At 37.5% G+C, this 13,429-nt stretch overlaps 1 protein-coding gene across 1 annotated transcript; it reads left to right on the top strand.

Annotated features, from left to right (window-relative positions):
• Positions 1 to 1,894: 1,894 nt before the first annotated feature.
• LOC121383327 (DNA polymerase epsilon subunit 3-like) lies at positions 1,895 to 11,913 on the top strand. The gene is made up of 5 exons (XM_041513284.1): positions 1,895 to 2,029; positions 3,166 to 3,263; positions 8,802 to 8,887; positions 9,716 to 9,834; positions 11,572 to 11,913. The coding sequence occupies exons 2-5, from the start codon at positions 3,198 to 3,200 to the stop codon at positions 11,841 to 11,843; spliced, it is 543 nt and encodes a 180-aa protein (XP_041369218.1). The 5' UTR covers positions 1,895 to 2,029; positions 3,166 to 3,197; the 3' UTR covers positions 11,844 to 11,913.
• The last annotated feature ends 1,516 nt before the right edge of the window (positions 11,914 to 13,429 follow it).

Here is a 13,429-nt window from a genome sequence, read left to right as displayed (position 1 = left end):
TTGTTTTCCTTTTATTATTTTTAAAATTTTAAGTTTTCCTTTATTGTTGTTTTTAAAGTAGTCTAAATTTAATTAACCACCAGTACTTGTGGTAGCCATAACGTCTCACAATTACCTCTGCCATGAGCAAGTAGTCCATTTAACTAAATCCCTTTGATAGTGTGATTTAATATCTTTGAACTGTTACATTAAAGAAAAAGAGTTTCCGTTTTAGCCGTTATTGCCGAAAAAGGTTCTGTTTTTGCCAAGGTGCAGTTATAGCCAAATTGGTTCCGTTCTCGCCAACGAAAATGGTTCCGTCTTAGTAGTAGTGCAGTTTTAACCTGATCATCTCAGTTTTAGGTCATTCTTGGTAATAAAACGTACCAAATCGCCTTTGAGAAATAAAACTTTTTAAAATGAGTCTTTTACGAATCAGTTTCTTAATGTTTTTTGGTTGTTGTTTTTTTTTTTTTTTTTTTTTTTTTTTTTTAAGTCGCAGACCCTATAGTTTCAACCCTTGACAATTGACACTAATTAATTTACAGATCCCAATTACATAGTGAAATACTCTTTAAACATAGACCGGAGTTTGTTGCAATACCTGTCATACATAACCGGCCATTACTTACGAGATCGAGGTACGTACTTTTTTGTTTTTGTTTTTGTTTTTGTTGGAGTTGTTGTTTTTGTTGGAGTTGTTGTTGTTGTTGTTGTTTTAAGATTAAAAAAATAATAATACATTTCGTGATATTAGAAACACCAGGATAGGGTCTCCACGAGTACTCGATCACAGGACTCGAGTACCCTATAAAGGAAGAGCTAATTCATTTAATTATATTGTTTGATAACGTAATTTTGCCATTTTGCCTCCGGTTACATTATAGGGCTATGAGACATGGAGGAAAAACAAAAGTCAAATGTGTGGAATGTAATACAATGGCATGATTTGGCAGCCATGTTCAGCGCTGGAATTAAGATGTATTAGAGGCAGATCTAGGGGACCCCCTAAATTTATTATATATTAATTTTCATTTTTTTTTTTACGATCCCCCTCCAAATCTCCCCCAAAGTTCCCTTGGCATTCCATTTCATGTCACTGCCCCCCCCCCCCCCCCCCCCCAAATGGATTTTCTGGATCCGATACTGTGTATAATGCTTGTTTACTTTAGTCCTTAGTCTCATTATCATCTAATGTAAGTGCCGGGTCGAGTTTGACCCTCGAGTTCTCGAGTCCAATATTTACATCAAAATATCTGTGTAAACATATTTATGTTAGACTTGCATGATGATTATTTAAGGTTAAATGTTAAAATGAAGACAGTGTTCTATACATAAGCGTAAGTTGCAGGCAAAACAAAAAACCTAATATTTTAAAAATACCCCTCAACTATTTTACCCCCCCCCCCCCCTCTCAAGAAAACCCCAGTAACAACAAGCTGTATGTACCCAAAAGAATCTGGGTCGTTTCGCCCTAAAACCATTTCGAACACTGCATTGTTTCGCCCTTTAGTCCTATTCACTCAGGGTTGGTTCGCCCTAATCTCATTCGTACCGAGTCGTTGGAGGTACGAATCGACCCTGCTCAAAACGACTCGGGTGAACTAGTAATAAGGGCGAAACGACATGTTACCAACCCAGGGCAGAGAGCGTGAAGCTTAATTAGATATAAGCACGAAAATAAGTTGAAATGAATGAATGAAAATGTAATTAAAATACGCAAATAGGTTTATACATGTTATATTTTTCAGTGTTTGGTATTGTAAACTTGACATATCTGTTACGTGTTCTCTTTCAAATTTTATTATTCAAAATTTGACAAAGTAGTTATAGCGGGCATACTTATATAGGGTGGGGGTGAACAGATTCACTGTTTGGGGACAAAATGAAATTGATTATTTATAACCAAAATGTTTAAACTGTTGCGCTATTTCTTTTGAATGCAATAGGTAGTAGTAATCAATTAAATACCAGTCTAATGGCGCCAATGGCTAAGTGTGTTGTTTTCAGTAGGTGATCATCCAACTGAGACAAATTCTATATAAACTAGGTAACTATTTAAAGTATTTTCCCCACTACTACAAATGACGTAGTGCTAGGTCTGGATTACGAAATATAAACATTATGTTGGTTTTATAGAACAAATTGTTTTAAAAGATATTTTATATAACTATCGCTAACCCTAACCCTAAGCCTAACCTTAAACTAATTCTAACAAATATTTTTTTTAAAATCGTTATGGGGAAAATAAGGAACTCATGCCCTAGTAGGGTTCTTACTCAAGTTCGAACGGACATGCGACGGACGACATGAGTTCGTATTAGAACAGAAAGTTATTTTTATAATAAGTAAAGTTAAAAGTTAAAAACCTGACAAAAATATGTTTTGCCAAGTTGTAGTCAAATATTTAACAAACCTGCAACATACATTTGAATAAAGTTATTTCATATAGTCTTATAGAAGCTAAAATCTGATTCTGTGATTTTTAAACATGATAATTTTAACATGGAAATAGTGTCTAAAAATAACTAGAGGCTAGAGCTTATCTCAATAACCATTACTTCTCAGACAAACGTGTTTTTAGAAACTAGGGTCTGTCACTTCAACGCATGCTTTAACTTGTATTTTGCACAGCTCTTTTATACATTGTGTTTTATTAAGACCTTTAATTACAACAACTTGACATTTTTATTATTGATTTGATTATCGCTTCATTCATATGTTTACCTGTGTATGACACCCAAAAGCACATGTATTATTCATGCTGGGATGTTGTTAAACATTTGGGGCAGGATTTAACCCAGTGGTAAAGCACTCACTTGATGTGTGGTCGGTCTTGGATCAATCCACGTCGATAGGCCAGTTGGGGTATTTCTCATTCCAGCCAGTGCACAATGACAACGGCTGTGGTGTGGTTATGGTGCATAGGGGTGCAGAAAGTATTCGCTTGCTTGCCAAATGAGAGTAAACGTCATTCTGACAGACAAATTACAAAATGAGAGTACTGGTCCGATGGGTGATCTGTCTTTTTCTGGCTGACCATAATTTTGGTGAAAACCCCCCCAACAATTTTGCATCAGAGAAAGGAAATGGCTAGTTGTTGTGAATGTTGGCAGTATGAGTAAAAATATTCTGAATCCGCAACTAATTTTGCTGATACATGTATCTTTTTATTTTTCATTGTAGGCGTGTGTTTCCAGCAATCTTGAGAATATACGATGGCAGAGAGACCTGAGGATCTCAATTTGCCAAATGCTGTTGTTGCCAGAATCATCAAAGATGCTGTTAGTACATAACATGTCAGCCCCTGCCTTTGCCGTGGACGATATTATTATTTTTTGTTTTTTTTGTTCAGTGGCAGGTTTTTTGTTAGTATATATGTTAGCCCCTGCAATTGCTTATGGCAATCAACAATGCCGTGGAGTTTTTAATTCTTCACAGCACTTTTTTGCATTGAACTATATTCAGGGTGTTTTCTTTGTTCAACAACAGTTTTTTTTTGCCATGGACATTTTCAGACCTCCGATAATAGAAAATTTGCATAACCCATTTCCTTTTTGCTTGTGCCGTTATGTCCATGACATTGACACATGTAATTGTAAATGGATCACTGAAAGTTCTAAATTTAATATATGAATGAAAAATATGTTGCCCAAAATTAGATGTTTATAACCTAGAGATATATAGGGCTACAATGGTTGATCAAGTAGACCAGTTATTTGCATATATTTTCATTGCATAGCTATTAGGATTTATGCAGTTTAGTGAATTTGATTGTATTTTTAAATCCCCATTATAAAAAATTCAATATTGTTGATTTTAAAATCACAGTTACCTGTTTCAGTGTTTGGCATTGCACACTCTTTTTACGGGCCTTTAGATCACTCTAATTTGGGTACAACAGGCTTTTTGTCTTCTGAGCACACAAAGGTCTTTTTAGTGCAGTAATCTTAATATTAGCTGATAAAGAGTTGTACATATTTAAAAATACATAATATCAAAAAAAGAAATGTTTTATTTAATGATGCACTCAACACATTTTATTTACGGTTATATGGCGTCAGACATATGGTTAAGGACCACACAGATTTTGAGAGGAAACCTGCTGTCGCCACTACATGGGCTACTCTTTCCAATTAGCAGCAAGGGATCTTTTATTTGTGCTTCCCACAGGCAGGATAGCACAAACCATGGCCTTTGTTGAACTAGTTATGGATCACTGGTTTAGTACAAGTGGTTTACACCTACCCATTGAGCCTTGCGGAGCATTCACTCGGGGTTTGGAGTCGGTATCTGGATTAAAAATCTCATGCCTCGGCTGGGATCCAAACCCAGTACCTACCAGCCTGTAGACCGATGGCCTAACCACAACACCACCGAGGCCGGTACATAATATCAAGTTATTTGTAATCTAATTATAGCTTAGCATTCCACTGATTTTGAGGTGAAATGTTTTAGGGTTAGCATGTTTGTACTTAATGTGTGATTACTTGTTTTGGGCACACATTTTAATGTTTCAGCATTGTTGCAATCTAGAGCCCTGTGGTTATATAATAATGCTTGCACCAAGTGGTCACATACTCTCTAATTGTCATACTCCAAACAGATACTGTATGTCAGGGCTTCAAATTTCAGTACCGCCCATCTGTAGCCATACCTCCATGGTCAGTCTTTGCCTTTTGAAAAACAAAGCTGAGTGAAAAATTGCACACCTCAAAACACTTAGGTGAGTGAAAAATCGCACTCATCAAAATACCAAGGCGAGTGAAAATAGAGCATTTATTAATTTAGTAATTGGTATATGTAAATGTAGAGACATATGTTGCAAAAATGAACCAATAATATTTTTTTCTAATGTTATGTTGTTTGGTTCATTAGTGTAGTCTGACTTCTTTTCCCTTTCAGGAATGAAGTTATAGTATATTAAAAAGTTTCAGGAGTAGTACTATAGAAATATAATTATGACATGTATACACTGATGCAGACCATTTGATTTTTTAATTACAATATGTACTATTCAGATAATTTGATGCACACAATTATATATATATACCTTTTCAGTGTTAGATGGTTTGATGGACGTGCAGCTAAACATATATAGGAATCAACTTGTATTGAATTTGATTATTATGTACAACGAACATGATTAGAATAGTTGGGATGGGAAAAAACCCACTGGTTCCGAGGAGGTGGTTTATGAATTACGACCCAATAATATCAGGTGTGCTCTACTGACTCATATTATTAAAACATTAAAAAAAAAAATTTACTCGTGAAACGTGGGCCTACAATTACTTCAATTAATAGTGTTAGTTGGGACATTGACATTCACGTGGCATTTTTAATTCAACAATTGCGCAACCAATCTCCCTCCCTCAACATTTTGCAACACATCATTTAAGCTACCGCTACAAGTTACGAACAGCTCTGATGGCGTTACGTCATTGATCTAGAACAGCCCCAATGTTGTTAATAACAAAATACACAAACTCTGAAAAAAATCTGTCATTGCAAAGGATTTTATTCCAAATGTGGGATGCCATAATAAAGATAATACACACCACCCCGTCCCCATAATTTTAGACACCATCATCAATACTTAATAAGTTGTCAAGTAGACCAGCGTGTGCATGCAGAATTCCAAGAGTAAAAATAATCTGACCCCGATAGCTCTGATTGGTCAGTATGCCACAGACTACTGCGCATCAAATCATGTTCCAGTCACATGGTCTTGTTACTTTCTAACAAACGAAACAAAAATTAAATAGTCAGCTATTACCATTGATTACTGTTACTATAGTGTGTACATATATACATATATAAATAGCATATGCACATTCATTAACCTCTGGCTGAAATATAAATATTTATTTGATTTTTTTTTTTAAAGATAAAAAAGAAAAATAATAGATGTAAAAAAAAAAGACCTAGGCTTATTCGTACATACCTATTATCATTTCTTTTCAATCAATTTTTTTTTTTTTTAAAAGAAAGTATAAAATTACATGATTGCCATTTTCGGGACCTTACGTAAGCTTTGTAGGCTAACAGTTATGAACTAATCGAGACAATTTTACCGACTTCGCTGATTTCCATAAAAGAGTTCATTTGTGTAGGCTACAGAAGCCACTATTTAATTCAATCCCTTTTCTCTTTTTGTCATAACTGTATGAACAGTATAAATGAGTTATCCTTATCAGACGTTGTGATCTATTACCTTAAAAAAGTGGACTGTTTCTAATTAATAATAAATTGAATATCCTGCACATCTCACAACTAAGGTTTTTTTTTTCAAGCTCTATCTCTGTCTTTAGGTCCTGTCATCTACGGGTTTTCAAGCTCTATCTCTTTAGGTCCTGTCATCTACGGGTTTTCAAGCTCTATCTCTGTCTTTAGGTCCTGTCATCTACGGGTTTTCAAGCTCTATCTCTCTCTTTAGGTCCTGTCATCTACGGGTTTTCAAGCTCTATCTCTCTCTTTAGGTCCTGTCATCTACGGGTTTTCAAGCTCTATCTCTCTCTTTAGGTCCTGTCATCTACGGGTTTTCAAGCTCTATCTCTCTCTTTAGGTCATCTACGGGTTTTCAAGCTCTATCTCTCTCTAGGTCCTGTCATCTAAGGGTTTTCAAGCTCTATCTCTCTCTTTAGGTCCTGTCATCTAAGGGTTTTCAAGCTCTATCTCTCTCTAGGTCCTGTCATCTAAGGGTTTTCAAGCTCTATCTCTGTCTCTAGGTCCTGTCATCTACGGGTTTTCAAGCTCTATCTCTCTCTTTAGGTCCTGTCATCTAAGGGTTTTCAAGCTCTATCTATCTCTAGGTCCTGTCATCTACAGTTTTCAAGCTCTATCTATCTCTAGGTCCTGTCATCTAAGGGTTTTCAAGCTCTATCTATCTCTAGGTCCTGTCATCTAAGGGTTTTCAAGCTCTATCTATCTCTAGGTCCTGTCATCTAAGGGTTTTCAAGCTCTATCTCTTTAGGTCCTGTCATCTACGGGTTTTCAAGCTCTATCTGTCTCTAGGTCCTGTCATCTAAGGGTTTTCAAGCTCTATATATCTCTGTGTCCTGTCATCTACGGGTTTTCAAGCTCTGTCTCTCTCTTTAGGTCCTGTCATCTACGGGTTTCCAAGCTCTATCTATCTCTAGGTCCTGTCATCTAAGGGTTTTCAAGCTCTTATCTATCTCTTTAGGTCCTGTCATCTACAGGTTTTCAAACTATCTCTAGGTCCTGTCATCTAATGGTTTTCAAGCTCTATCTATCTCTTTAGGTCCTGCCATCTAAGGGTTTTCAAGCTCTATCTATCTCTAGGTCCTGTCATCTAAGGGTTTTCAAGCTCTATCTCTTTAGGTCCTATCATCTAAGGGTTTTCAAGCTCTATCTCTTTAGGTCCTGTCATCTACGGGTTTTCAAGCTCTATCTATCTCTTTAGGTCCTGTCATCTACGGGTTTTCAAGCTCTGTCTCTCTCTTTAGGTCCTGTCATCTACGGGTTTTCAAGCTCTATCTCTCTCTTTAGGTCCTGTCATCTAAGGGTTTTCAAGCTCTATCTATCTCTAGGTCCTGTCATCTAAGGGTTTTAAGCTCTATCTATCTCTTTAGGTCCTGTCATCTAAGGGTTTTCAAGCTCTATCTCTAGGTCCTGCCATCTAAGGGTTTTCAAGCTCTATCTATCTCTAGGTCCTGTCATCTAAGGGTTTTCAAGCTCTATCTCTCTTTAGGTCCTGTCATCTACGGGTTGTCAAGCTCTATCTATCTCTAGGTCCTGTCATCTAAGGGTTTTCAAGCTCTATCTATCTCTGTGTCCTGTCATCTACGGGTTTTCAAGCTCTGTCTCTCTCTTTAGGTCCTGTCATCTACGGGTTTTCAAGCTCTATCTATCTCTAGGTCCTGTCATCTAAGGGTTTTCAAGCTCTATCTATCTCTTTAGGTCCTGTCATCTACAGGTTTTCAAACTATCTCTAGGTCCTGTCATCTAATGGTTTTCAAGCTCTATCTGTCTCTTTAGGTCCTGCCATCTAAGGGTTTTCAAGCTCTATCTATCTCTAGGTCCTGTCATCTAAGGGTTTTCAAGCTCTATCTCTTTAGGTCCTGTCATCTACCGGTTTTCAAGCTCTATCTCTAGGTCCTGTCATCTACGGGTTTTCAAGCTCTATCTATCTCTTTAGGTCCTATCATCTAAGGGTTTTCAAGCTCTATCTCTCTCTTTAGGTCCTATCATCTATGGGTTTTCAAGCTCTATCTCTCTCTTTAGGTCCTGTCATCTAAGGGTTTTCAAGCTCTATCTCTCTCTTTAGGTCCTATCATCTAAGAGTTTTCAAGCTCTATCTCTCTCTTTAGGTCCTATCATCTAAGGGTTTTCAAGCTCTATCTATCTCTTTAGGTCCTATCATCTAAGGGTTTTCAAGCTCTATCTATCTCTTTAGGTCCTATCATCTAAGAGTTTTCAAGCTCTATCTATCTCTAGGTCCTGTCATCTAAGGGCTTTCAAGCTCTATCTATCTCTTTAGGTCCTATCATCTAAGGGTTTTCAAGCTCTGGCTATCTATTTAGGTCCTGTCATCTAAGGGTTTTCAAGCTCTATCTCTTTAGGTCCTGCCATCTAAGGGTTTTCAAGCTCTATCTCTCTCTTTAGGTCCTATCATCTAAGGGTTTTCAAGCTCTATCTATCTCTTTAGGTCCTGCAATCTAAGGGTTTTCAAGCTCTATCTATTTAGGTCCACCCCCCACATCTATATTATAAAACTGTATAATTACTTAAAGTATGATTTTTGACTAGTGGGTTTTTATAAACATTCTAGAATCCCTGTGTATGTTTGTTATTTACAGATTCCTGAAGGAGTGAATGTATCAAAAGAAGCAAGACTTGCCATATCAAAGGCAGCAAGTGTGTTCATTTTATACGCCACATCCTGGTAAGCTAATTTTGGGTTTTAAACTATGTGTGCATCATGACTTTTATTTCTGCCTGTTTGGGGCTCGATGTAGCCCAGTGGTAAAGTGCTTGCTCGATCCGCAGTCAGTTTAAGATTGATCCCCGTTGGTGGGCCATTTAGGTTAATTCTCTTTCCAGCCTGTGCACCACGACTGGTATATCAAATGATGTGGATTGATGCATTTAAAAGATCCCTTGCTACTATTGAAAAAATGCACGGGGTTTCCTCTCTATGGCTATATGTGAAAATTACTAAATGTTTTACATCCAATAGCCGATGATTAATAATCAATGTGCTCTAGTGGTGTCGTTAAACAAAACAAACTTTAAATTTCTGCCTCACACTGGAATGTCAAGAGACACCCTTTCAAAGGAACATTTTGTTTTTTAAATTTTGATCATTAAGTTATAATTAATTTCAAAGTTGATTAGCAGCTGATATTTAATGTTTTAGAATTGTTTAGTTATCTGTGAAACTTGCATAGCAATACAATATCTAAATCATTCTGTCCATAACTTTAAAGATATGAATACTTGACTATAAGTAAAAGAAGAACAAGGGGAATCTGTTTCCCATGCAATAATTCAAGTGCCTTTTCTTCATATAAGTTGTTGACGGTTTTCATTTAGAAATGCCAAACTTTATTGGGGTACCCTTTACAGTTCGTCCTTGTGCCCTTTTAGCTTTGATGCCCTCTCTCTGTGAAATATTTTCTGATCTACTATTTTGGGGTTCTAAAACCAACATCCATCAGTTACATTATATCTTGTGCTTTGACTTAATAGATTATTTGTCGGTTGGTTTCAGCTCCAACAACTTTGCGATGAAAGGCAAGAGAAAAACAATCTCAGCCCAAGACGTGATCTCTGCGATGGAGGATATGGAGTTTGAACAGTTCTGTGACCCTCTCAAAACCTGTCTAGAAGGTAACACATTTATATACGAGCATCTATGATGGCGGTGTCTCGCATACTATTACTAGGTCACTGTGACCTACTTTTCACGGTCTACTGCACATAAATCCTTGTCCGGACCATATCTTGCGTACAGATGCATACAGGACCATCAAACCTGACATGTAGGAACAACTTGGGATGGTGGTGTGTTGCATACTATTACTAGGTCTCTGTGACCATCAAACCTCACATGTAGGAACAACTTGGGATGATGGTGTCTCCAACTTGGAATGGCGGTGTGTCGCATACTATTACTAGGTCACTGTGACCTACTTTTCATGGTCTACTGCACATAACAATAAATCCTTGTCCGGACCATATCTTGCATACAGGACCATCAAACCTCACATGTAGGAGCAGCTTGGGATGGCGGTGTGTCACCTACTATTACTAGGTCACTGTGACCTACTTTTCACGGTCTGCTGCACATAACAGTAAATCCTTGTCCGGACCATATCTTGCATACAGGACCATCAAACCTCACGTGTAGGACCAACTTGGGATGGCGGTGTGTCACCTACTATTACTAGGTCACTGTGACCTACTTTTCACGGTCTACTGCACATAACAGTAAATCCTTGTCTGGACCATATCTTGCATACAGGACCATCAAACCTCACATGTAAGAACAACTTGGGATGGGTGTGTGTCGCATACTATTACTAGGTCTCTGTGACCTGCTTTTCACAGCAAAATTTTCTCATAATTAGAATTGAATCATACACGTAACATAATCATTAATATAGATATGGTTTTCCATCAAACTCCTGATGGTCGTATCATGTACCTCACCAGTACTCTTGTTTGTACAGTGAACAACAACATTACACAAATGACCGGTGAGATATAACAGGAACTACTTTCCTTAATTTGAATAAAATTTTTTTAAAGAAAAACCACCACCTAAAATATAACAGTAATTACTTGAATGGTTTAAATCCCCCCCACCCCCCCCCAAAAAAAAATCCATCATTTATACAAAGAAATTTAAGAATTAAAAATTCTTGGTTTACAGATTTCTTTTTTCTGTCTTTAAAACCATGAGAGTTTAAGGAAAACAAAAGTAATGGTATGAATGGGAGAGAGAAAAAAACAATACAAGACAATATTACAGTAGATAGTCTGCAAGTGCAAGAACATGGACATTAACTGTTTACAGGCATCTTTGTCTGGCATATAAGTTTTTTTCTCAAAGGATTACAAATGTATTATAAAGACTGAGTCTGCATTAGACTTACACGGCATGTAATTGGGTTTATTAAAAATCTGTTTTTGGTGATTATATGGGTATTTTGAAATCTATATTTAACAGCACTGGATATTAATTACACTATTCAATGGTGTGGCTTCACAGAACCTGCATGTGTGGTGATATGTTTTTGTGCTAGCACCTGCAATTAAAACTGTCAAGCTGCATGTACTTCTAAACTCGTTCAAATCTCTTAAGATTATCTTGAATGTCACAATTACCGGCATTTACTGTGTGTGTGGGGTTTTTCCCGGGTTTTTTTGTTTTGTTTTTTCACTCAGTAAAATGACACTTTAAAAGAAAATTGATTCTAATATCCAGAATAGATTTCAAGCAATTAAATTCTTATAATAAGTTCACACAGGATACTTTCTGGCATTGATGGGTTCACCATCGAGAAAATCAATTCTGTGTAATTGAAAAATGATTAACTCTCTCAGCTTTTGCTGTAATTCCAGCTTACAGAAGTGAGCAGAAAGGCAAGCGTGACAAGAAGAAGGAGAGAGATCAGAACGTGTCTGGAGACGCCAGCATCACCGACTCCGCTACTGGAGACACCCAGACGAATGGCACCGCTGTGCTGGTCAGCGACGAAGACAGCGAGGGCTGCGATGTCGTGACGGAGCCGAGGGAAGGAGAAGACTTTATTATCACGGTGAACGGAGAGTTCGACAATGACGATGATGAAAACAGTGTAGAGGAGATAGAGGACGGGGAGGATGCCGTTTGATATCCTTCAATATTGTTATTATTGTTATTTTCTCTTTTTTGTAAATATAAATGTGATTATTTTAAATACATTTGTGGTTTTGAGTGTTGATTTTACATACTGGACACATAGGATCCAGGAGAAGGGGACTGTGTATTTATCCCTACTTGAGGACGAAAATGCACAGGTTTTTTTTGTTCTCTATATAAATAAAGATACAAATGTGGCTTGTGTCCATACCCCCCCCCCCCCCCCCCCCTTCCAGGAATTGTGTTTCACCATCCCCACAAGATATCTTCCTATGGGGCTGCATACACATAAAAAAAAGCATTGTTTAGGGTATTCATTATTTTAAAAGTAGGAGGCTGTTTAAGAAAAATAGACATCTACAGCGTGCAGCGAAGTATATACTTATTAGCATGAAAAGCAGACGATGGTGGCTGCAGAAACTAACCACTTGCCGCCTGCTACTGAACATCCTGGTGTTCTCTGTTATCATTTTGCAGGGTTCGACTAGCTCTGGGAAAGCAGAAAATTTTCATGAAATTATTTTACCGAATTAAAACCAAATTCACCAATTTGTTTTTGAAATTCACAAATTTTGCGAGTACCAGGGCAAAGTCCTGTGCAGGACATGGCACAAGACGTGAATGATCATTACTGTTGTATTTAGGTTACAATAATCAGAAAATAACAAACTCCGATTTATGTTTGCTGATAAGAAAGGAATTGTGTTTTGAGAGATATTTGCTACAATTATTAGAATGTTAAACTCTGGTTTATTATTCATTGTGACGAATTGGTAACTTTTTGATAGTTGACTACAAAGATCAAGGTGAGTTTGTAACATTTAGGAGAAGAGATGATTACAAAGACTTGGGGCCAGTTGCCTTGCTGACGGAGACTCCACATTCTTCTTGATTAAACTATTTTGCTGCATAATGAGCAGCCATTATCAATGGATCATAATAAAAAAAGGTTTTGTTTAACGACACCACTAGAGCACTGATATATTAATCATTGACATTTTTGTCTTAGAGAGGAAACCTGCTGCATTTATTATATGCCCGTCTGTGATGGGTCGTATTATGGTGTGGCATTGTCCGTCCATACATCCGTCTGTTATTTTTTTCTTGTCCTCACCATATCTTGGATACAGATGCATACAGAACCATCGAACCTCACATGTAGGAACAACATGGGATGGTGATGTGCCGCGTACTATTACTAGGTGACTGTGACCTACTTTTCACAGTCTACTGCACATAACGGTAAATCCTTGTCCGGACCATATCTTGCATATAGGAACATCAAACCTCACATGTAGGAACAACTTAGGATAGTGGTGTGTCACTTACAATATGGTTTTCCATCAAACTCCTGACAGGTGTATCATGTACCTCACCAGTACTCTTGTTCATTAGTAGCAAGATATCTTTTATATGCGCCATCCCATGGACAGGATAGCACATACCACATCCTTTGATATACCAGTTGTACACAGGCTCGAACGAGAAATAACTCACTGGGCCCACTGACAGGGATCGATCCCAGACCGAATGCACATCAAGCGAGCGCTTTACTACTGGGCTACGTCCTGCCCCAGG

Source organism: Gigantopelta aegis, chromosome 10, assembly GCF_016097555.1.
Source record: "Gigantopelta aegis isolate Gae_Host chromosome 10, Gae_host_genome, whole genome shotgun sequence".
Taxonomy (NCBI): Eukaryota; Metazoa; Mollusca; class Gastropoda; order Neomphalida; family Peltospiridae; genus Gigantopelta; species Gigantopelta aegis.
The sequence above is the reverse complement of the archived record's forward strand: the minus strand, read 5'-3'. Positions and strand labels throughout refer to the sequence as shown.

Bases quoted from the DNA above. Each gene is read 5' to 3' on its own strand.
- LOC121383327 (XM_041513284.1), top strand. From the start codon at position 3,198: ATGGCAGAGAGACCTGAGGATCTCAATTTGCCAAATGCTGTTGTTGCC. The intron at 3,264-8,801 runs GTTAGTACATAA...TGTTATTTACAG, and splicing joins CCAGAATCATCAAAGATGCT to ATTCCTGAAGGAGTGAATGT. The intron at 8,888-9,715 runs GTAAGCTAATTT...GGTTGGTTTCAG, and splicing joins ATTTTATACGCCACATCCTG to CTCCAACAACTTTGCGATGA.